The sequence below is a fragment of the Rhinatrema bivittatum genome, chromosome 6, assembly GCF_901001135.1.
Source record: "Rhinatrema bivittatum chromosome 6, aRhiBiv1.1, whole genome shotgun sequence".
Classification (NCBI taxonomy): domain Eukaryota; kingdom Metazoa; phylum Chordata; class Amphibia; order Gymnophiona; family Rhinatrematidae; genus Rhinatrema; species Rhinatrema bivittatum.
In genome coordinates, this window is record NC_042620.1 from 193872752 (window position 1) to 193896405 (window position 23654).

General features: G+C 44.8%; 1 protein-coding gene across 1 annotated transcript in view; it reads right to left on the reverse strand.

The window, feature by feature from the left end:
* The window catches only part of LOC115094668 (carboxypeptidase O-like), a 107254-nt gene that overhangs the window by 78705 nt on the left and 4895 nt on the right, over positions 1–23654 (reverse strand). Inside the window, exons 2-3 of the mRNA XM_029607920.1 lie at positions 12601–12725; positions 532–631 (exon numbers count right to left, since the gene is read on the reverse strand). Of these exons, the coding sequence (XP_029463780.1) occupies positions 532–631; positions 12601–12725 (225 nt within the window). The remainder of the gene's footprint in view (positions 1–531; positions 632–12600; positions 12726–23654) is intronic.

The window sequence follows — 23654 nt, forward strand, 5'->3', positions numbered from 1 at the left end:
TTAGGGTTCTCAGCAATTTGGGGATTTTCCTCATTGTCTTGAATGTTTTTCCTTTTTCTATAGTGTTTTCATTTCTTTAATTATAGAGTACAGGATTATAGTGCTTGTATGGTCCCTGAAGAAATCTGGATTCTTTGTATGTTGTGATAATTTGATTGGACCACCATAAGAATAATCAAAAAATTATGTTCTTGAGCTATTGAGACTAAGTAGGACCCTTCTTCAAGTGGTGTATAAAGGTATCAGAATCTGTAAACAATGTAGCTTTCTTAGTTTTGCTATTTTATCTTTGGAACTCTCACAATGTGTTTTGAATCACATGCCATATTTTTATTCTTCAGTTAAGTTTGATAGTCCATGAGGAGAATGACTTTACAGAGATTTTCCTCCATATTCTAGTGGATCTGTTAATATGTACACCAGCTTCACTAGCAAAAACTGATAAAATAAAATTAAAGAAAACTAAACATAATTCATATATAAGGGCCTAATCTGCATATTAGGGAAGAGGAAATGTTCCTGAATACGTACCTCTTCCATTGTATGATATCTTGTATAGTCATATTCTGACTTCCCAGAGCTCTTTGCTATATTACTGTCCAACAGTTTCTGTATATTAGGTATTAGGATTCTTGTAAGGGAAAGAGAACAAAACATAGTTATTGAGGTCCTTATTGAGTAAGCTGATGAGAGGCAAAGATATTCAAGTAAAGTTATCCACATTAACTGGATATTCAGCAGAACATACCCACATAAATGTTCTCCTGAATATCCCTGGCTAAAGTTATCTGACTAAAGTTATCCAGATATCTTTAGAACAGATAATTGTCTGATCAGAATTACCCAGCTAACTTTGGGCAGAATATTAACACTGCCTGGACAAATACAACTGTGCCCCATGGATGCCTCAGCATCATCTCTATATACTTAAGTAAATCTTATGCAGGAAACACATTACTCGAACAAAATGTAGCCAGGGAGTAGGGAGAAATATTCAAATCTCAGATTTTGGCTAATTCCAAAGGTTATCCAGTTACAAAAGTGAGAGATTTATTAACAAGCGATGATATAACAATAGAGTGCTTAAATGATCTATTTGATCAACAAACTCTGTTTCTGCAGTATGCTGAGTATGCTTGGATAAGCTTATGAACTTATTTTTGGACATTATATGAATATTTGTAGTTGCAAAGAAAAATAAAATAATTGGGATAACTTGATTTAATAGTGGTAAATGATTTGATATATAGGCTTTTTAGAATTATGTCTGCAACCCATTATGGGCAAAATACAGCATATTCATTTTTAAGCAGTCTGTTGCTCTGATACCACATGTTAGCATACTGAGTGTGCATTTAATTATTTATCCCTCACTTTTGTAATCGGATTCTTCTTTAGGGTAAAGGTATGTGCTCTTTCTTTGTTTAAAACTCTAAAATTTAGCCAGACAAATTGTTTGAATATTAACCTCATTATTAACCAGTTCAAAATTATTATGATGTATATTTAGGGGGCAACTATTAAACTGTCTGAATTGGTGCAAACACCATCTGTATGTTTCACCCATGAGGTTTGCACTAATAATCAATCAAATCAAAAGTACTCTAGTAGTTTTGCTTTGATTATTGCTACAGGAAGAAGTACTTGAAGAGATTTGTGCCTGCTTTTTCAATGGGCCAGATTCATTAAGGCTTTTGTCCTTTTAGAACTTAAATGGCAATTAAGACATACAATATGAGCTAAATTTTCAGTAGTGTGCACAATTGTACGTTTATATATATACTTTCAAATTCCCCTCAACTTTAAAACACAAAGTAAACGCACAAGCTAATTTTAAAAATTGTGTTGATATGTATCTAAAATTTAGCCTTTTCAAAGCAAAGCATAAAAAGTTACACAATGCAATGAGCATGGTGTTAAGGCCCCAGCCATCTCCTAAGGCCCCAGCCCAAAGCCTCCTGCTTATTCTCTCACCTTACCCCCCCCGGTTGGTATGATGATACTTTCTTAGATTTGGCTGGCTCCAGTGGCATGCGATCAGGAGGGATTCAGTGAATCCCCAGCCCATAGGTGTCGCTACAGTGAATCCCCTGCCCGATCTGATCAATGGCATTACGCCTCGCGTCACTCCCCCATGGGCAGCTGTTACCGCAAGTCAAGCCACTTAACAGTGGCTTGACTTGCGGTAACTTGGGGTAGGCAGCACTTACTGCTGCTGCCTACCCCACAACTCAGCAAACCACCAAGGAGCCTGTCCCATGACAGCTGAAGAGAGGAGAAAGACGCAGTAGCTAAAGAGAGATATCAGACATAGTGGCCACCAGCGGACCCTAATCCACTGGCGGCCGAAGAGAGAAGGATGCGGTGGCTACCAGCAGACCTTACCCTGCTGGTGGCCAAAGAGAGGAGGACATGATGACTGCCAGCAAACCCCCATCCCACTGCTGAAGAAGAGGCCCAGGCCCTAATGTGTGTGTGTGGCTGGGTGTGTGGGTGACTGCTGTGTGGGTGGGTGACTCCTTCATTGTGTGGCTGGGTGACGTGTGTCTGTGGATGACTGCTTGTGTGTGTGTGTGTAGGGTGACAGCCTGTGTGGGTTGATGCGGCCGGGTAAAAGTCTATGTGTGGAGGTAGGGGTGTATATGTATGTGTGTCTGCCTGTGTGTGTGTGTATGACTACCTGGGGGGGTGGGTGAGAGCCTGGGTGTGTGTTTGTGGGTGGATAACATTTGTGTATATATAGGTGAGAACTATGTGCTTGAGTGTGTGAGAGAAGCTGTGTATGTGGAGGTGGGGGTTGACAGCTTGTGTGGTGACTGTGTGTGTTTGTGTGTGTGTATGTGTGTGTGTGAGAGAGAGAGAGAGAGAGACTGCTTTTGTGTGTGTGGGGTGAAAGCCTGCATGTATGCTTATGTGTGACTGTGTGGGTGGGTGACTGTATATGTGTGGTGTGTGTGTGAATGACTACCTGGATGAGTAGCTGAGAGCCTGGGTGCATGTTTGTGGGTGAGATCCTGAGTGTGTGTGAGAGGTTGAACACCTGTGTGGGGGAGGCCTGAGGGGTGACAGCCTGTGTGTGTGGGAGAGTGGGTGAGAGGCTCTGAGTGTATATGTGTGTGTATATATATCTAAGGCCACATCAGGACCTTCTTTTTTTAATATACATTTTAAAATGTCTATTACTGCTTATGCCACCTGATCTTATCCTAGATACGACTTTTCAAACATACTTAAAGGGACACTGGGAAGAATATAGTCGGTTTAATTCCACATCAGACGTCACCCACCAAATTTTATGGGAGGCTGGGAAGGTGATGATGAGGGGGGATATTATCGTGCATGTGACTAAGCACAATCGACAGCGCAATGCGGAGATATTGCACCTTACCACGGAGATGAGAGCTGCCCAATCACGCCATATTCAGAATATGTCAGACTCCGATAAAAGTGAGATGAACAGAATTAGAGAAACCCTGAACATGCTCTTATACCAAAGGGCATCTAAATCATTACGATACTACAAATATAGACATATAAATTTGGTTCCTGCCCGAGTAAGATGTTGGCAAATTTAGTAAGGGCCCGGGATCCTAAATCTGTTATCGCGAGCATCAGGGGATGGGGGGAGCGTGCCAGTCCTCCTGGGACGAGATTATTGAACATTTTCTTGAATATTATAGTACTCTGTATAGCAGTAAGCCAAGTGATTCTGCAATTGCGTCCCGTTTTGTTCAGGACCTCCCCTGGCCTTCAATTTCTGTGGACAGATTAGAGATGCTGAACTCCCCAATAAAAGATAGTGAAAACTACGCTATTATCCAGGGCTTAAAGCTTGGGTAGGCAGCGGGGCCTGATGGTCTCAGCTCCGAATTTTATAAGATATTGCAATTCCCTTTGCTGCCTACCCTGGCGTCATATTTTAATGCTCTCCATGAGGAGACCTTCATAAATCCCCTAGAAAGTAGGTCCACCATAGTTCTTATCCCCATAAAGGGGAAAGATCCTCAGGAGGTGAGCTCCTATCGTCGTCCCATATCTCTCATAAAAGTTGATTTAAAGATAATGTCGGCTGTCCTGGCAGCTCACCTTAGTATTCTTTTGCCTTCTTTAGTACCTCCTGATCAGACAGGATTTGTCAAGGGGCATCAGGGGGTAAAGAATGTGCACCGGCTGATAGCGGCTTTGAGCTATCACCCACAAACAGAAGCTCTCATTCTTAGTCTGGACGCGGAAAAAGCTTTTGACTCCCTGTCCTGGGATTCTGTTTTGGGTATTGCAGGGCTACGGTTTTCTGGCCACTTTGTTACTTGGTTAAAGGTTTTGTATAGTAACCCAAATGCCAGGCTTTTGATTAATGGGTCTCTGTCTGCCCCCTTTTCTCTGCATTGTGGGGTCTGTCAGGGCTGCCCACTATCCCCTCTTCTTTTTGTTCTTACCCTAGAACCTCTGGCTATAAAGCTGCATCTGGATCCTGACTTTTGGGGGCTTAGTATTGGTGGTTGCCAGCTAAGCTTGCTCTGTTTGCCAATGACCTCTTAAGAAAATGCCATACTGGGTCAGACCAAGGGTCCATCAAGCCCAGCATCCTGTTTCTAACAGTGGCCAATCCAGGCCATAAGAACCAGGCAAGTACCCAAAAACTAAGTCTATTCCATGTTACCATTGCTAATGGCAGTGGCTGTTCTCTAAGTGAATTTAATAGCAGGTAATGGACTTCTCCACCTAGAACTTATCCAATCCTTTTTTAAACACAGCTATACTAACTGCACTAACCACATCCTCTGGCAACAAATTCCAGAGTTTAATTGTGGTTTGAGTAAAAAAGAACTTTCTCCGATTAGTTTTAAATGTGTCCCATGCTAACTTCATGGAGTACCCCCTAGTCTTTCTACTATCCAAAAGAGTAAATAACCGATTCACATCTACCCGTTCTAGACCTCTCATGATTTTAAACATCTCTATCATATCCCCCCTCAGTTGTCTCTTCTCCAAGCTGAAAAGTCCTAACCTTATAGGGGAGCTGTTCCATTCCCCTTATCATTTTGGTAGCCCTTCTCTGTACCTTCTCCATCGCAATTATATCTTTTTTGAGATGCGGTGACCAGAATTGTACACAGTATTCAAGGTGCAGTCTCACCATGGAGCGATACAGAGGCATTATGACATTTTCCATTTTATTCACCATTCCCTTTCTAATAATTCCCAACATTCTGTTTGCTTTTTTGACTGCCGCAGCACACTGAACCGACAATTTCAATGTGTTATCCACTATGACACCTAGATCTCTTTCTTGGGTTGTAGCACCTAATATGGAACCCAACATTGTGTAATTATAGCATGGGTTATTTTTCCCTATATGCATCACCTTGCACTTATCCACATTAAATTTCATCTGCCATTTGGATGCCTAATTTTCCAGTCTCACAAGGTCTTCCTGCAATTTATCACAATCTGCTTGTGATTTAACTACTCTGAACAATTTTGTGTCATCTGCAAATTTGATTATCTCACTTGTCGTAATTCTTTCCAGATCATTTATAAATATATTGAAAAGTAAGGGTCCCAATACAGATCCCTGAGGCACTCCACTGTCCATTCCCTTCCACTGAGAAAATTGTCCATTTAATCCTACTCTCTGTTTCCTGTCTTTTAGCCAGTTTGCAATCCATGAAAGGACATCGCCACCTATCCCATGACTTTTTACTTTTCCTAGAAGCCTCTCATGAGGAACTTTGTCAAACACCTTCTGAAAATCCAGGATTACTGAGCTCTTCCCTTGCAATATATATTGTGCTTCTAAGGTAAATTAGTGCAAAACAATCCCTTTGGAGATTTACATTACAGTTAGTTGTCCTGAGTGACTCACTGCTGTTCTGATTAACAAATGATGGTACCTAATCAAATCAATCACACAACCTTAGCACTTCAGTTAGTCAGCCAGAGTGACTCACTGCTCTCTTGATTAACAAATGTTGGTATCTAATCAAACCAAATCATACTACCGTAACACCTTTCCAAGGTGAGTAACTGAACTGAACCTTTTAACCTTTTTACATAGGTATACACTGCTCCTAGCTTATTTCTAGCTTCTGGCAACCCTTTTCTTTCTTTCTTTTTTATTTTTTTTTTTAAATATACAAACACTCTAACTTCTGCTTATTAGCTGCCTTACTGACTATTAAAAGTAAACACACTACTGCTTATTAGCTGTCTTACTGACTGACTAATTAAAAATACAAAGGGGTAGATTTTCAAAGGGTTACACACGTAAGATACGCGCGCCGCGTAACCCCCGAAAACCTACCCCTGCGCGCGCCGAGCCGGGTAGCGCGCACAAATGTACCCCACACGCATAATATTAAAAATCTGCCCCAAACAGTCTAATTTCTGTTTATTCGCTGCCCTACTATTAAAAGCACAAACACACTAAATAATATTTCCCCATAGATAACTTTGCCCCAATAAAAAAAAAAAATTTCCCAAGGAAAAAACTCCTCTCAGTGCTCCCACTGGATTCAAATAATTTTGCTTTGTTGATTAGAAAGTATAGCACATTACTAATAATTAAGTTGACTTAGAAAATAGCCACTGCTATTACTAGCAACAGTAGCAAGGAATAGACTTAGTTTTTGGGTACTTACCAGGTTCTTATGGTCTGGATTGGCCACTGTTGGAAACAGGATGCTGGGCTTGATGGACCCTTGGTTTGACTCAGTATGGCATGTTCCTATGTTCTCATTGAATGATTAAGGTATCAAATTGAAGGTTGAGCATGTCAGGAGACCAGAACACCCAGCACAGAGAAGAAGAAATACTTAAATTTGGCGCCTTAGACCACGCGGCCATTCTGACAACTAGTGACTTCCTGAAGGTCACAAGGAGTGGCAGTGGGATTTGAACTCTGGCTTCCCAGATGCTGCTATAACCACTAGGCTACACCTACTCAAATAAGTTAATGATTCAAAAGATACAATAGGGAAATCTATTTACATTATCTCTTTTTATGATGATTCTATTTCTGAATTTCAAATATTATCTAGTTTCAGAAAATATAACTTGTATCAGGATCTCTTATTGTTGAGTCATGAAGTTTAAAGGGAAATCTGAGGAGGGATCCAAAACAACTAGCGGTGGTTTCGAAACCATTTATACTTAGAACCAAAGATTTTTTTCTTTATGAAAAGAGTAGAGATGTGAATCGTGTGCCAGATCGTCTTAACGATCAGATTCGGCTGGGGGGGGGGGGGGGGAAATCTGATCGTTAAGATATGTGAATTGGAATCGTTTCCGATTCCAATTCACATCGCTAATTTATTTTTTTTTAGGGAGGCCCGCGCCGCTAAAAAAAAAAAACACCCACCTGACCCTTTAAATCGACCCCCCCAAAACCTTTTAAAGTTACCTGGTGGTCCAGGGGGGCCTCGGGGAGAGATCCAGGGAGGCCTCGGGGAGAGGAGAGATCCAGGGGGGCTGATGAGTAAAGATGGCTGGCGCCATCTTTAAAGATGGCGCCGGCCATCCAGTGCTCCTACCATGTGACATGGGCCGGCCAATGGCACGGATACCCTGTCACATGGTAAGGGCAAAGGGGCATCGGCGCCATTTTTTTTTAGAACAGCTGATGCCTGGGAACAGGAAATCTCTCCCCAAGGCCCCCCTGGACCACCAGGTAATTTTAAAAGGTTTTGGGGGGGGGGGGTCGGGAGGGTGGGGTCGATTTAAAGGATCGGGTGGGTTTTTTTGTTTAGCGGCGCAGGCCTCCCTAAAAAAAAAGGGTCGGGAGGGTGGGGGAGGCTAAGGGGGGTCGATTTAAAGGGTCGGGTGGGGTTTTTTTTTTTATCGGGCCATCGGCGCCATTTTAATTAGTAGCAGCCAAAATGGCGCCGATAGCCCGAGAGCGGGAGATCGCGCCGGGACCCCCCCCCCACTGGACCACCAGGTAATTTAACATTTTGGGGGGGTTCGGGAGGGTGGGGGAGGGTAAGGAATTGGTTTTAAAGGGTCGGGATGGGTTTAGGGGTTGTTTTGGTGTGCCGGTTTTCCCGCCCTCCCCCAAATAATTCCCGTGCCCTATTTAACGATACAATACAAATGCCCCTGACGATAAATCGGGGGCATTTGTATTGTATCGTGCACTCTAACGATTTAGGACGATTTTAAAATTATCTGACGATAATTTTAATCGTTCAAAAACGATTCACATCCCTAGAAAAGAGTGTACCTGTTACGATCCCCCCTGTTGCTGCGCTACAGGAGGTATCTTACCTTTCCTCCGGAGGCCGCTCCGAAGCCAGGGCCTCGCCTGTGCACCATCCAGGACTTGCTCCAGGGCCTGGGAGGCCTAGCTGTTCCTGAGGCCTGCCTGTGGCTTGCATGGCTGTGTTTGGACTTCCTGTTTGGCCACGCCCTTCTCCCTAGGGGCCGGCCCGCAGCTCTCTACCTCAGTTATAGGGCCAGCAAGGGGCGGTCCTGACAAACTCCTCCCAGGGAGTTGCCTACAACCTGCAGTATAAAAGGACTCTCATTTCCCTTGCTACTTGCCTTCTGATTGGGTTCTACAGTTGCCTGTAACCTCTCCCGATCCAGGTCCTCCATGGCCTACCTTGCCTTGATGGCTCCTTGTCCTGTCTTGCCTTGAGGTCTGTTCCTGATCTTGCCTTGATGTGTTACCTGATGTCTGTTCCTGATCCAGTGCTTGATCTGGTTCCTGATTTTCCCACCGAACCCTGCTTCAGGCTGCCGGTGTGCAGCGAACCCTGCTTCAGGCTGCCGGTGTGCAGCAAACCCCTGCTTTAGGCTGCCGGTGTGCAGCAAACCCCTGCTTCAGGCTGCCCGTGTGCAGCAAACCCTGCTATAGACTGCCTGTACTGCAGCTACCTGCCTTACCTTATTCCTGAGTTTCCTGAATGCTAGCACCTCATTCCTGTATCTTCAAGATGTCCTGGTGCCTTGCGGCAAGCCATGTCGTGGTCCGTGACCAGCCCCGTGGGCGGGCTGTGTAGGGCACTTCGTGATGCAAGCCATGCACCTCGTTCCTATATCTGTGAGAAAGCCTTACCTTATTACTGAAGGCAACCTCTGTAGTGGCCCGTGACCAGCCCCGCGGGTGGGCTGTGTAGGGCGCTCCATGTTGCCAGTCTTGTACCTCGCCCTTGAGTCTCCTGTATGCATCTTACCTCGTCCTTGCCTCTGATGTCTCTGCACCAGTCCTTGCCTCTGATGTCTCTGCACCAGTCCTTGCCTCTAATGTCTCTGCACCAGTCCTTGTCTCTGATGTCTCTGCACCAGTCCTTGCCTCTGATGTCTCTGCACTGGCCTACGCCTAAGATGTCCTCCGTGTACTTAGGACTCTGTCTGCCCTCGTTCTCTGTCCGACCTGCCGCCCTTTGCCGTTACCCAGCGGCAGGTCCGAAAGGGCTTGGAACAGTCGGAGGACCGTTCATCAACCAACATTGCGTTGCTGGTTGTCATGGGTGTGCAGGTCCGGCTGAGGGTCAGACTCTGCTCCTGAATCCCTGCTTCGGTACACGCCTGGCTCACCATGCCAGCACCGGCTCACCTCCCACGGTGTGGCTGGGGCTCCTCCCTAGCTCTCGCCGTGGCCCAAGGGCTCACACCACCCGCTTTAGAGACGGCCGTGCTCCTCGCGCCGACGATATGTACCCGAGGGCGCCCAGACCCTCGGCCCGTCAGCGGCGTGGCGGACGCGCCCGTAACAGTACCAAACTGCATTCTGCCACAAGTTATATTTTCTGAAATAATTTTAAATAAAGGTTTCAGGATGAATGACTATTATTTCCACTGCAGTATTGTTAGGGACCTTCATTTTCAGTTTAAACCGATTTTCACCTATAAATTCTCAAATTTTTTCCAAAGATGAAAATCGGTTTAAACTGATTTTCACCCTAATTTGAAGTGACTGTGAAGCTGTGCTCTAGCCGATGCTTCAGTTCCAGCCCTTTCCTGGAATGTAGGGCTGGAACCAAAGCATTGTCTAAAGCATGGCTTCATAGTTACCCACCCAAGCACAAATGAGCAGCAGCCCCCCACCAGAAGAAGTTTCTGGCAGGATCCCTGCCTCTCTGACTCAATGCAGACACAGAAGTGCAGTATAGAACTGAATTGCAGAACGCAGGAACATGAGCATGCTGCCGAAAATGGAGGGAGGAGGAGCCTGGAGTTACTACAGCCACTAAAAATGAATACATTTTGGGGGGCAAGGAGATTTTGTGAGAGAGATAGAGAGGGATTTTGTGAAAGATGAGCATAAGGGGGATTCTTGGTGGTGGAAGGGTTTTTGGGAGGATTCTTGGGGAAGGGGGAAGGAAATATTTGGAAAGAAGAAGGACAATGAAAGAATGGAAGGAGAGGGGGAGAAAAAGGGGAGATGCTGAGGAGGGTGTAAAGGGATCAGGATCACCTGAAGAATCATTTGAGGGGAGGTTATATAGGCAGGTTGGGAGGAAATGGGACAGTAGGAGATTTCTGTCCACCAAAATAAATTCCTATAAATTCCTATATTCTCCTGGAAAAATTATGAAAACATTTTTTCCACTGATTTTTTCCTGTTTTTGTTTTTTCCAAAATAAACCCTGATAAATTCCAGAGGGGGGAAAAAAATAAAGGTCCCTAAGTATTGTGCAGCCCCAAAATCATAAGAATCTAAAAATGACTTACTGAGACAGATTTACAATCCTGTCTCTGACAAAGGTCAATCCTTGTTGATGTGAAGAATTACCCAACAGATACTAATGGGGAGATTTTCTCTTGTTCAGCCCCAGTTCCTGGCAATAAAGGGTATTGGCCTCCAAGCCTACCTGGCTAATAGTTGTTAATGGCCTGTCCTATAGAAACTTGTTTAAACCTTTTTTAAACCCAGTTAAATATTGCTTGCCTTAAAAAATTCCAATGTTTAATTGTACGTTGATATAAAAAATATGTTAGTTTTCATTCCTCTTTGAACTGGAGTGACTAATACTGAAAAATGTGATTTCATATATTTATGCCAGTTACAGAGAATTAATGGATAAATATGACCAACTATCCACACCAACTTTTCATAACTGGAAAGTCTTTTCTGTATCAAACAAAAAGATACATGATTTACCTAATATGTTATTGAAGTCTAAATATTAATTTCAATAGAACCCCACAAAGTTCCTTTGACCATGGAGGATGCAAATACCTAGGCAGTAAAAAGGTTAAAATCTGAGGTAGTTTTTTCTCTTTTGTAATTAATTTGACCTAGAACACAGTGACTGCATCTTTATCTAACCTACTATACCAAGAGTAAGCAACTCTGGTCGTGGCGTGCCACAAACAAGTCTGGTTTTCAGGATATTCACAATGAATATGTTAAAGTATATTTGCATGCACTGCCTCATACATATTCATTGTGAATTTCCTGAAAACCAAATCTGTCTGTGGTACCCCAGGACCAGAGTTGCCTGCCCCTGTTCTATACAGTTCTCACTGAATTTTCAAATGAGCTCTGAATGCTGTTAAGTTTCAACCTCATTTGCTCAAAAACATTTGAAACTGAAAGGAAATACATTTCACACTCATGTGAGGGAAAAGTTAAATGATGACTGCACTTTGGACCATAATTACAATATCAAAACTTAATATTCTGTACAGTATAGCATGTAATACCCCATAGAGGAGTCAGTTTTTAAAGGGATTTAGCTATATAACTCAATAGTTACCTAGCTAGATTCACTTAGGTGAAAACTGACTCTACCATTCAATTGAACATGCATGCAATCTTTCACAATGCAAATATTTTTTGCCGGATTAATAATAGGTATTTTTGAGGGAGGGGGTGTTTAGGTCAGTAAACAACGTGGGGCGGATTTTAAAAGGCCCGCGCGCGCCGGCGCGCGTAAAGCCCCGGGACGCGCGTAAGTCCCGGGGCTTTCGAAAAGGGGCGGGAGGGGCGTGTCAGGGGCGTTCCCGAAACGACGCGGCGTTTCGGGGGCGGGCCCTGGCGTTTCGGGGGCGGGCCCGGGAGCGTGGCGCCGGCCCGGGGGCGTGGTCGAGGCCTCCGGACCGGGGGTGTGGTCGAGGCCTCCGGACCAGCCCCTGGGACCGGAGGACGGAGCGGGGCTGCCGGCGACGCGCGCAAAGTTAAGGGGGGGGGGGGTTTAGATAGGGCCGGGGAAGGTAGGGGGAGGACGAAGAAAAGTTCCCTCCGAGGCCGCGCTGGGCTCGGTGCGCGCAGGTTGCACAAATGTGCACCCCCTTACGCGCGCCGACCCCGGATTTTATAAGATACGCGCAGCTACGCGCGTATCTTATAAATCCAGCGTACTTTTGTTCGCGCCTGGTGCGCGAACAAAAGTACGTGCTCGCGTAGTTTTAAAAATCTGCCCCCATTTGTACAATTTGCTTTTCAAATATTTGCTCTCATTTCACCACCTGCAATACAGGTTACTGAAAATTGCCCCTTCCCCATTATGGATTAGACTTCTGCTACTGAAAGTTTCCAGGCTCTCTTGCAAGTAAATGCAGTTCTATTTTATGATGAGGCTCTCTTTTAATTCACAAGTAATTTAGTCTATCATGTGAAATGAGGCCCAATAGAAGAATCAATGAACATACTTAAAAGGGATCCTATTCTGGAGCAGGCTCTCTTTAATCTTCTGTACAGCAAAAGCTGGGACTCTAATATGAACTTTTGCTTCTACACGGATACTCTCAGGTAGATGAGGCTTCCACAGATCCAGCTGGACAAAGAAAGAAAAATTGGCATTGGTATTTCATTACAACTTATAATGTCTTATTAAATAGCAGACTACTAGTAACCATATCATTCCTAAAGAAAGTTGGGTTCTTTGCAAGTTGAGATATCTTTTATTGGATCAATATAAAAATTATCCAGCTGTGAGGTTTGCTTTGAACAATTATGGGCCAACACCCCCTACATCCTCCTGCCAGTAGGCAAAATCACACAACAGTGACCAGGGCCCATGCTACCAGTTTTGCTAATATGTGCAAACAATTACTGGGCTTTCCCCTCCTCTCCACCTGCCAAATCATGTGGATTCTAATCGAGCTTCATGGATTCCTCTTTTTTCTCAACAGTAACGTTGTGTCTGAACACCGTTTTTCATTGAGATTACAGTAAGGCTACCAGATTTGTGGTGGTTGAATCTGGGACACTTGTTCACAGAAGAACAGCAGTAATTAGTAGGTTTGTGCATTCGTTTGCAACGCATTGGCAAGCTGCAACGTATACGTCCCTATTCGTTGTATTTGTGGGTTCGCGAAACGTATCGCAATCCCCCACAAATACAAACATATCATTAGTTTCATTCTTTTGGCTCACAGTGATTTCTTAGCGGCCGTTTGAAATAGGAGAAGGCCATGTGGGATTATCTATAGCAAAAAAACCAGCTCTTTCCTGTGAGTAATAAGTGACCTCACAACCCTGTCATAGAGTGGGTCAGACAGGTTGGCAAGGAGACCAGAATGCAACCTATCAGAGCTAAGCATTTTTCTAATGCGGCCAATCGCTGCTCTCACTCAGTGCTCTGTGACGCTATTCCTGATGACACAGCGCTATTTATACGTTTAGCACGCGGCATGCCACGCACTTTCTTGGCAGAGATGGTCTGGGGAGGTGGTCCGGGGAGGTGGCTGAACTCAGAGCTAGTTTGAGTGTCTCAAATCTGTATTCAATTGCTAGCTACTTTGATAGAAAAAGATGTTTGTTCAATTTGGCTGCATTGCCAGCTAGCCCTGTTTTTTTTGACCGGACATTTTTTAATTGATCTGAATCAGTCTCTCTGTGCCACTGAGAGAAGCTGTAGCACTAACAGTGGCATTTTCCTGCTTATTTTACCCCCTGGGGTAGGTTGCAAGCAATATTTGGGTGTTATGGGTGGGAGATATATTGAATTTCTAGCTAGTTTGATAGAATTGTCATTGAAAAAGATATTTCATCGATTTTGCTGCTGTGCCAAGCCAGGCTTTTTTGTTAAATGCAGTTTGGTTTTTTTTATTGAACTCACTGTCTCTCTGTGCTCTTTTAATCCAAGAAGGCAGTGCACTGAGCATCAGTGACAGTGGGCACTGGACAGTTTTGCAGACTTACATATATTGGGACAGCAGTGCTCTCTGAAGCCAAATCCCCAGTGGGCCTCTTTTGTAGTTACAACTTTGTTATGTACACATACATTATATTAGTGCACATCAAGGCACTGTGCCTGTGGGCAGCCAGTTTTGCAGTCTCACGTATATTGGGACAGCAGTGCTCTCTGAAGCCAAATCCTCAGTGGGCTTCTTTTGGAAATAATTATTTTAATTGAAATCCCTAGTAGGCAGTGACATTAAATCCATAATGTCAGGGAAAGTTAGACGTGGTCGAGTGATTGGGACTGGCAGAGGAGGCACTTCAAAAGGCAGTGTCAGTCCCCCATTAAAGTTAAAAAGGGACCTGTTCCAATCTAAAATCTCTGGAGGGGCAGGCAGTTCCATCTGGAAAAAAATGAAATTTAAAGATGATACATCGTCACCACCTATTTCTGACCCTGTAGTTTTGAAGGTGAGGGAAGGGGAGGCTGAGTCATGCCAGACAAAATGGCAACACCCAAAAGCAGCAGTGCAACAGCAGACTTGACTTAGCATTGACAATGTAGTGCAGGCACTGTTTGGAAGAAGTAATAGCTGACGAAGGTTTAGGAGGATTCGTTAGTCCTGTCTTAACCTCCACTTCAGTGTTGCAGGGGAGAGATGAAACTGAAGATGATGATGAACAGCAGTCAGTGCAGGCACAGAGTGTGACTGATGCCCCTAGCATTAATTCTCAGGGTGCACCCACTACTTCAGCTCCAGTGCCAACATCCACCTCGAAGGCTATAGAGAAGGGATCACAAAAGACATCTGCGAGGTGGAACCACTTTAAAGTGCCGGAGGACCCACGTTTTGCTCAGTGTAATTACTGTGCCATGGCTATTAGCAGAGGCAAGCAATAGGACATCTATCTAATTTTGGCATGATACATCATATGACGAGGCAACACCCAACAGTACTGCTATCTGGGGATGTTGGCAGTACCACTCAGGGGACCCCTTTTTCCAGGCAGCATGAAGTAGTTGAAAAGGAGCAGAGTCTCCCCATGCCCTCAGCCCCTTCTAGCAGTCAGGTGGCAGGCCAGCAGCCCCCTGCCATGTGGCAGAAGCGACAACCCACCATGGAGGAAATGGAGTGGTGTGTGGTAATGTTATCCCGGGGTAGGAGGCAGGCAGCCTCAAAAGTTGTAACCAGGAGCATTGGGAAAATGATTGCCCTTGATGACCAGCCCTTGCAGATATTGGAGAATGTGGGTTTCAAGCATTTTCTGAAGATCATAGTTCCAAATTACAAAATCCCCTCCAGAACCACATTTAGCAGAAAGGTCATCCCCAGCCTGTACAAGCAGTGTCACAGTTGCATCCAAGCGCTGCTAGCTAAGGCAGAGGGGAGTGTGCATTTCACCAGCAATATCTGGACCACCATGAATGCTGCACACTCTTATCTCTCCCTGACAGCTCACTGGTGGGACCTGTCACTGATGCAGGGGCAGGTAGCAGCTCTATTAGTGAACAAGTATCAGGGTGGAGGTGGGCTTTACTGCACACCCACCTGACGGATGAGGCCCATGCCTCAGCCAATATTCTAGCATGCATCTGACAGATGCTGGCGGGCTGACAACTACACCAGTGAGACAGGAATCCTCAGGCAGAGTTCTTTGTCACAGACAATGGTGCAAACATGGTAAAGGCAATATCTGACGGGCGCTTTCAGAACATCCGATGTTTTGCACACACTCTGCACCTGGTAGTGAAGTCAGCTCTGGGGTTGGAGTCCAATCACCAAGAGAATGAATACCTGCATACGTTAATACACAAGTGCAGGAACATAGCAGCACACTTCCACAGAAGTGTGAAGGCGGGGCAGGTTATCCGACAAAAGCAGACTGATTTGGAGATGCCTCACAAGCGTCTCATTCAAGACATTGCCACCCAGTGGAATTCTACCTATATGATGCTGCAGAGGTTAGTGGAGCTGCAGATACCCCTTCATGAACTTTCTGGTTCAATGGACATAGGTGTGCAGAATCCCCTAGGGCATCATGATTGGATAGTCATGCGTCAGCTGGTAAAAATTCTGCAGTCCTTCAAGGATGTCACGGAGGAGTTGAGTTCCAGAAGTGCCACCTTGGCTGACATCATCCCTATAGTTAATTTTCTGGAGGAAAATTTGGAGGGCTTTAAACAGGAAGAGGGAATGACAGCTGAGGTACTGCATTGTCTGGACATTTTGCAGGAGCAGGTGCCAGAGAGATTAGGGCCTTTAACAGAAGAGCACACATACATGCTCACCACAGTCTGTGATCCCCGTGTGAAAGGGAAACTCGCCCTACAGTCCAATTGTCTCTCATTTGTGAAGGAACTGCTGTTAGCAAAAGTCTGTGATCAGGAGCGCCATTTGCAGAGAACAGATTAGGCATGAAGTAGAGGAGGAAACAGCGGTGGGCACTTCAGAGAGTTGTGCTAGCCCAAGCATGAGCAGCACTCTGTCAGCGACAGCTAGTACCTCCTCCTCCTCCACTTCAGTACTCCAAAGGCATGTTACCCATAAAGATTCATCTTTTGTGCTACGGGCTAGAGAGAAAGCAGCTGGCATGAGTGACTCTCAGCCCACCCAAGCAAGGAGACACCAGCACAACTGTCAGTGACACGGTGCCCACCTCAGCACCAGTGATCATCAAATGGTATGGTTTAATATCACAAAAAGGATATGGAAAAGAAGCACACGGACCCGAGTTTTGCAGTTCAAAAACACAGACTTTGATGAAATGGGGAAGTACCTGGAGGAAGAACTAGTAGTCTGGGAGAACGAGAGAGATGTGGAACAACAGAGGACCAAACTAAAAGGAGCAATTACCAAGGCAACTAATCTTTATGTTAGAAAAGTAAAGAAAAGCAAAAGAAAAATGAAACCTATCTGGTTCTCCAAGGAGGTGGCTGACAAAATAAAGGCTAAAAGAACAGCGTTCAAGAAATATAAAGGATCCCAAAGGGAGGAGCACAAAGAAGAATATCTGGTAGAACTGAGGGAGACAAAGAAATTAATCAAGACGGCAAAAAGTCAAGCGGAAGAAAGGATTGCTAAAGAGGTAAAGAGAGGTGACAAAACATTTTTCAGATACATCAGTGAAAGGAGAAAAGTTCAAAGTGGTATAGTGAAATTGAAAGTGAAAAGGATCAATATGTGGAGAGAGACGAAGAAATGGCAGAAATATTAAACGAATACTTCAGTTCTGTTTTCACTAAAGAACACCTTGGAGAAGGACTGTCGCTAGTTAACAAGAAAATAGAGGGGAATGGAGTAGATGTAACTCCATTTACAGTAGAGAATGTATGGGAAGAGCTGGGGAAACTGAAAGTGGACAAAGCCATGGGGCCTGATGAGGTTCATCCCAGGATACTAAGGGAGCTCAGAGATGTGCTGGCGGGTCCACTGTGTGACCTGTTCAATAGATCCCTAGAATCGGGAGTGATGCCAAGTGATTGGAGAAGAGTGGTGGTGATCCTGCTTCACAAGAGTGGCAACAGAGAAGAGGCTGGTAACTACAGACCGGTTAGCCTCACCTCGGTGGTGGGAAAAGTAATGGAGTCGCTGTTAAAAGAAGGAATAGTGAACTATCTACAGTCGGAAGAATTGCTGGACCAGAGGCAGCATGGATTCACCAGGGGAAGATCCTGTCAGACAAATCTGATAGACCTTTTTGACTGGGTAACCAAGGAATTGGATCAAGGAAGAGCACTCGATGTCATCTACTTGGACTTCAGCAAAGCTTTTGATACGGTTCCGCACAGGAGACTAGTGAATAAAATAAGAAGCTTAGGAGTGAGTGCCAAGGTGGTGGCCTGGATTGCAAACTGGTTGACGGACAGAAGACAATGTATGATGGTAAACGAACTTACTCTGAAGAGAGAGCGGTGTTGAGTGGAGTGCCGCAAGGGTTGGTGTTGGGACCGGTCCTGTTCAATATCTTTGTGAGCGACATTGAGGACGGGATAGAAGGTAAGGTTTGTCTTTTTGTGCATGACACTAAGATCTGCAACAGAGTGGACACGCCGGAAGGAGTGGAGAGAATGAGACAGGATTTAAGGAAACTGGAAGAGTGGTCGAAGATATGGCAGCTGAGATTCAATGCCAAGAAGTGCAGAGTCATGCATATGGGGTGTGGAAATCTGAATGAACTGTATTCGATGGGGGGAGAAGGGCTGATGTGCATGGGGCAGGAGAGAGACCTTGGGATGATAGTGTCTAATGATTTGAAGTCGGCGAAACAATGTGACAAGGCAATAGCTAAAGCCAGAAGAATGCTGGGCTGCATAGAGAGAGGAATATTGAGTAAGAAAAGGGAAGGTATTATCCCCTTGTACAGGTCCTTGGTGAGGCCTCACCTGGAGTACTGTGTTTAGTTCTGGAGACCGTATCTCTGAAGGGACAGAGACAGGATGGAGGCGGTCCAGAGAAGGGCGACCAAAATGTGGAGGGTCTTCATCAAATGACTTATGAGGAGAGACTGAAGAATCTAAATATGTACACCCTGGAGGAAAGGAGAAGCAGGGGTGATATGATACAGACTTTCAGATACTTGAAAGGTTTTAATGATCCAAAGACAACTACAAACCTTTTCCATTGCAAAAAAATCAGCAGAACCAGGGGTCATGATTTAAAACTCCAGGGAGGAAGACTCAGAACCAATGTCAGGAAGTATTTCTTCACGGAGAGGGTGGTGGATGCCTGGAACACCCTTCCAGAGGAAGTGGTGAAGACCAGAACTGTGAAGGATTTCAAAGGGGCGTGGGATAAATACTGTGGATCAATAAAGTCTAGAGGATGTGAATGAAGAGAAGAGGCATGGGGTGGCTTGCGGGAATGACGGCTACTACCTGGAGATGAACACATGGTTAATGCTCTTCTTCAAGGCCTTCCAGACAACTCCATTAAACCTCTTCAGTTGCTTCAGAATGCAACCGCAAGGATACTCACAAAGTCTAACAAAAGGGACCACATAACACCGATCCTTAAGAAGCTCCATTGGCTCCCAGTCAAATTCAGAATCCTCTACAAGCTTTTAGTAATCACCCACAAAGCCATTCTTAACATCTCTCTGCTGGACCTATCAACCCCCCTGCAACTTCATACTTCAACCCATCTTCTGAGATTAGCACAAAGACGGACTGTTAGAACACCTACATTCAAAACCTCCTTTAGTAAAAGAGCCTTTTCCACCGCAGGCCCCAAACAGTGGAACCTGCTCCCACCGGACCTTAGGCTGGAACAATGCCCAATTACATTCAAGAAGAGACTTAAGACGCTATTATTCAGACAAGCCTTCCCATAACACTCGTCCTTGCCTCATCCTCCACAGACCTTCTCTTCCTAAGCTCAGATGCCTAAGCACTTTTTCTTCCGCTGCCTAAGCTATTTAATATATGTATATTAGTTTCATTAAATCTATGGTAACCCTCCGCTACCCTCCCCCCCCCCCACCTTCCAACCCCCCTTACATTCCCTCATTCCTACCCCTCCCTCGGAATACCTTGTTACCCCAAAAAGCCAACCCTTATCAGTTCTTACCAGTTTTGACACGTTACTCCCCATGCTTAAGCTGTATCCAATTTTTTCTCTCCCCCTGTTCTATGTAAGACAACTTTGTCACTGTTTTTATGGTTGCAATGTAAACCAGAGTGGTAATTAACTCTGTTATTTGAACTTCGGTATAGAAAAGTTATAAATAAATAAAATAAATAAATAATGCAACTCCAACATTGCTCTATGCTTCAACGGCAAGAGGAAACGTGGAAAAAAGGATTTGCATCCACATAAAAGCAGGGGAGTAGCTTGCTTGTTACGACGGTTACTACCCCAAACCAAAAATGCCTGATACTTCACTTTCAATGCATATCCAGCATAGCTCTCTGCTTCAACGGCAGGGGGAATGAAGAAAATATATTTTATATTCAGACATATACCAAAAAGGACTGAATTACATAGTCTGGGTAAAACAAATAAGCATGGGTGTAGCTTGCTTGTTACGGCGGTTACTACCCCAAATCAAGCCTGATACTTCACTTAGAATACATATCCAGCGTAGCCCACTGCTTCAACGCAGGGGGAATGAAAGGAGGATTTATGTTCTAACAACCAACAAAGACTAAATTCACAGGCTGGATAAACAAGCGTGGGAGAAGCTGGCTTATTACAGCGGTTACTACCCCAAGCCAATTAGCTGGATACTTCACTCAGATGCAGCTCCAGCACTGCTATCTACGATGGTGGGGGTGGAAGGGAAATAGAACCAAAAAAGTTATTTAAAGGGACAAGAGTAACAGAAAAGTATGAAAAAAAAAAGTGTGAAAGCTTGCTGGGCAGGCTGGATGGACCATTTGGTCTTCTTCTGCCGTCATTTCTATGTTTCTATGTATCTCTCAGAGCCCACAGAGGACATGAAGACAGATCTGCTGGCATATTGGGCACACAAGTCCACTGTCTGGCCATACCTAGCCAAAGTTGCTCAGCGATATCTGTCATGTCCACCAACCAGTGTGCCCAGTGAACGTGTATTTTCAATAACAGGGGATATCATGAGCCCTCACCGCTCAAGGCTGGCACCAGAGTTGATGGAAATGCTAGTGTTTTTGAAAATAAACCTGCCTTTGCTTGGGTTTCCAAATTTTCCCTATGAATGGCAAGATGAATAAAAGCAATTAAAAGCCTTGCAACAGCTCCAACTGCCTCCTATGCTCCAGATAATATCAGCACTGCAGCACATGTACGTGACTTGAAATGCTGTGCCAGTCTGTCCACTGTCCAGGCCGTACGTCCCTACAAGGGTTTGACTTCAAATGCTGTGCCTGTCCATCCACTCCAGGCCTTATGTCCCTAAAAGGGCTTGACCTCTAATGCTGTGCCTGTCCATCCACATTTGGAATGTAAGAACATAAAAAGCTGACTTCAGATGTTTGGAGCTTGCATATTTCATATGCATAATAGTTTTCATGACCTTTATAATATGGGCCATTTTCCCTAGATGTTTCTTAGGTTCCAACATTAATGTTTCTAGTACTATAGAAAACTGGTGGTAGTTGCACTCTAGTTTGTCCTCTGCATTCCCATAGTTTACAGAGGCACTGTGTAAACTACAAAGACAACATAGGTTGATATTGTAGATTTGGACTTGAGTAGCAGTTTTCTTATTTCTGAGAGATTTTTGTGTTCCTTTGTCATCAGCTGAAGTGCATAAGTACAGTCAATAGTTTCTGGGAATTCACAAACAATCTACAGCTCAGTTCTTGCTTCACAAATGGCAGTCTCTATTGCTCTAAAAGCATCCTTTGTTGAATTATCTTTCAGAAATGAAAAAGATGCCATTTTCTTCTGGCAGTGAACCACTTCAAGAAGAAGTGACAGATCAAACCACAACATACCTGCACAAAGGAAATCTTCTAAGGCTGTGCCTGTCCATCTAGGCCTTACATCCCTACAAGGGCTTGACCTCTAATGCTGTGCCTGCCCGTCCAGACCTTATGTCCCTAAAAGGGCTTGACCTCGAATGCTGTGCCTGTCTGTTTAGTCCTTATGTCTCTACGAGGGCTTGACCTCAAATGCTTTGCCTCCCGTCCAGGCCTTACATCCCTAAAAGGGCTTGACCTCTAATGCTGTGCCTGCCCGTCCAGGCCTTATGTCCCTAAAAGGGCTTGACCTCGAATGCTGTGCCTGTCTGTCCAGTCCTTATGTCCCTACGAGGGCTTGACCTCAAATGCTTTGCCTCCCATCCAGGCCTTACATCCCTAAAAGGGCGTGACCTCTAACGCTGTGCCTGTCCGTCCACATTTTGAATGTAAGAACATAAAAAGCTGACTACAGATGTTTGGAACTTGCATATTTCATATGCCCAATAGTTTTCATGACCTTTATAATATGGGCCATGTTCCCAAAATCTTTCTTAGGTGACAACAGTAATGTTTCTAGTACTATAGAAAACTAGTGTCCCTACGAGGGCTTGACCTCTATCCTCGAATGCTGTACCTGCCTGTCCATCCAGAATTTATGTCCCTATGAGTGCTTGACCTCTATCCTTGAATGCTGTGCCTGCCTGTCCATCCAGGCTTTATGTCCCTATGAGGGCTTGACCTCTAACCTCGAATGCTGTGCCTGCCTGTCCATCCAGGTTTTAAATCTCTACAAGGTTTTGACCTCTAATGCTGTGCCTGTCTGTCCAGGCTTTATGTCTCTACAAGGGCTTGACCTCTAATGCTGTGCCTATCCATCTAGGCCTTATGTCCCTACGAGGGCTTGATCTTGAATGCTGTGCCTGTCCGTCCAGGCCTTATGTCCCTAAAAGGGCTTGACCTCTAATGCTGTGCCTGTCTGTATAGGCCTTACGTCCCTAAAAGGGCTTGACCTTGAATGCTGTGTCTGTCCATCCAGGCCTTATGTCCCTAAAAGGACTTGAAATCTAATGCTGTGCCTGCCTGTCCAGGCCTTACATCCCTACAAGTGCTTTACCTCTAACGCTGTGCCCGTCTGTCCACATTTTGAATGTAAGAAAATAAAAAGCTGACTTAAGATGTTTGGAGCTTGCATATTTCATATGCTCAATAGTTTTCATGACTTTAATAATATGGGCCATGTTCCCGAAATCTTTCTTAGGTGACAACAGTAATGTTTCTAGTACTATAGAAAACTGATGTCCCTATGAAGGCTTGACCTCTATCCTCGAATGCTGTGCCTGCCTGTTCATCCAGGCTTTATGTCTTTACAAGGGTTTGACCTCTAATGCTGTGCCTGTCCATTCAGGCTTCATGTCTCTACAAGGGTTTGACCTTGAATGCTGTGCCTGTCCGTCCAGGCCTTACGTCCCTAAAAGGGCTTGACCTCGAATGCTGTGCCTACCCATCCAGGCCTTATGACCCTACAAGGGTTTGACCTTGAATGCTGTGCCTGTCCGTCCAGGCCTTATGACCCTAAGAGGGCTTGACCTCTATCCTTGAATGCTGTGCCTGTCCGTCCAGGCCTTACGTCCCTACAGGGGCGTGACCTCTAACGCTGTGCCTGTCCGTCCACATTTTGAATGTAAGAACATAAAAAGCTGACTACAGATGTTTGGAACTTGCTTATTTCATATGCCTAATAGTTTTCATGACCTTTATAATATGGGCCATGTTCCCAAAATCTTTCTTAGGTGACAACAGTAATGTTTCTAGTACTATAGAAAACTAGTGTCCCTAAGAGGGCTTGACCTCTATCCTCGAATGCTTACCTGCCTGTCCATCCGGGATTTATGTCCCTATGAGGGCTTGACCTCTATCCTTGAATGCTGTGCCTGCCTGTCCATCCAGGCTTTATGTCCCTATGAGGGCTTGACCTCTATCCTCGAATGCTGTGCCTGCCTGTTCATCCAGGTTTTAAATCTCTACAAGGGTTTGACCTTTAATGCTGTGCCTGTCTGTCCAGGCTTTATGTCTCTACAAGGGCTTGACCTCTAATGCTGTGCCTATCCATCTAGGCCTTATGTCCCTATGAGGGCTTGACCTCAAATGCTTTGCCTCTCGTCCAGGCCTTACATCCCTAAAAGGGCTTGACCTCTA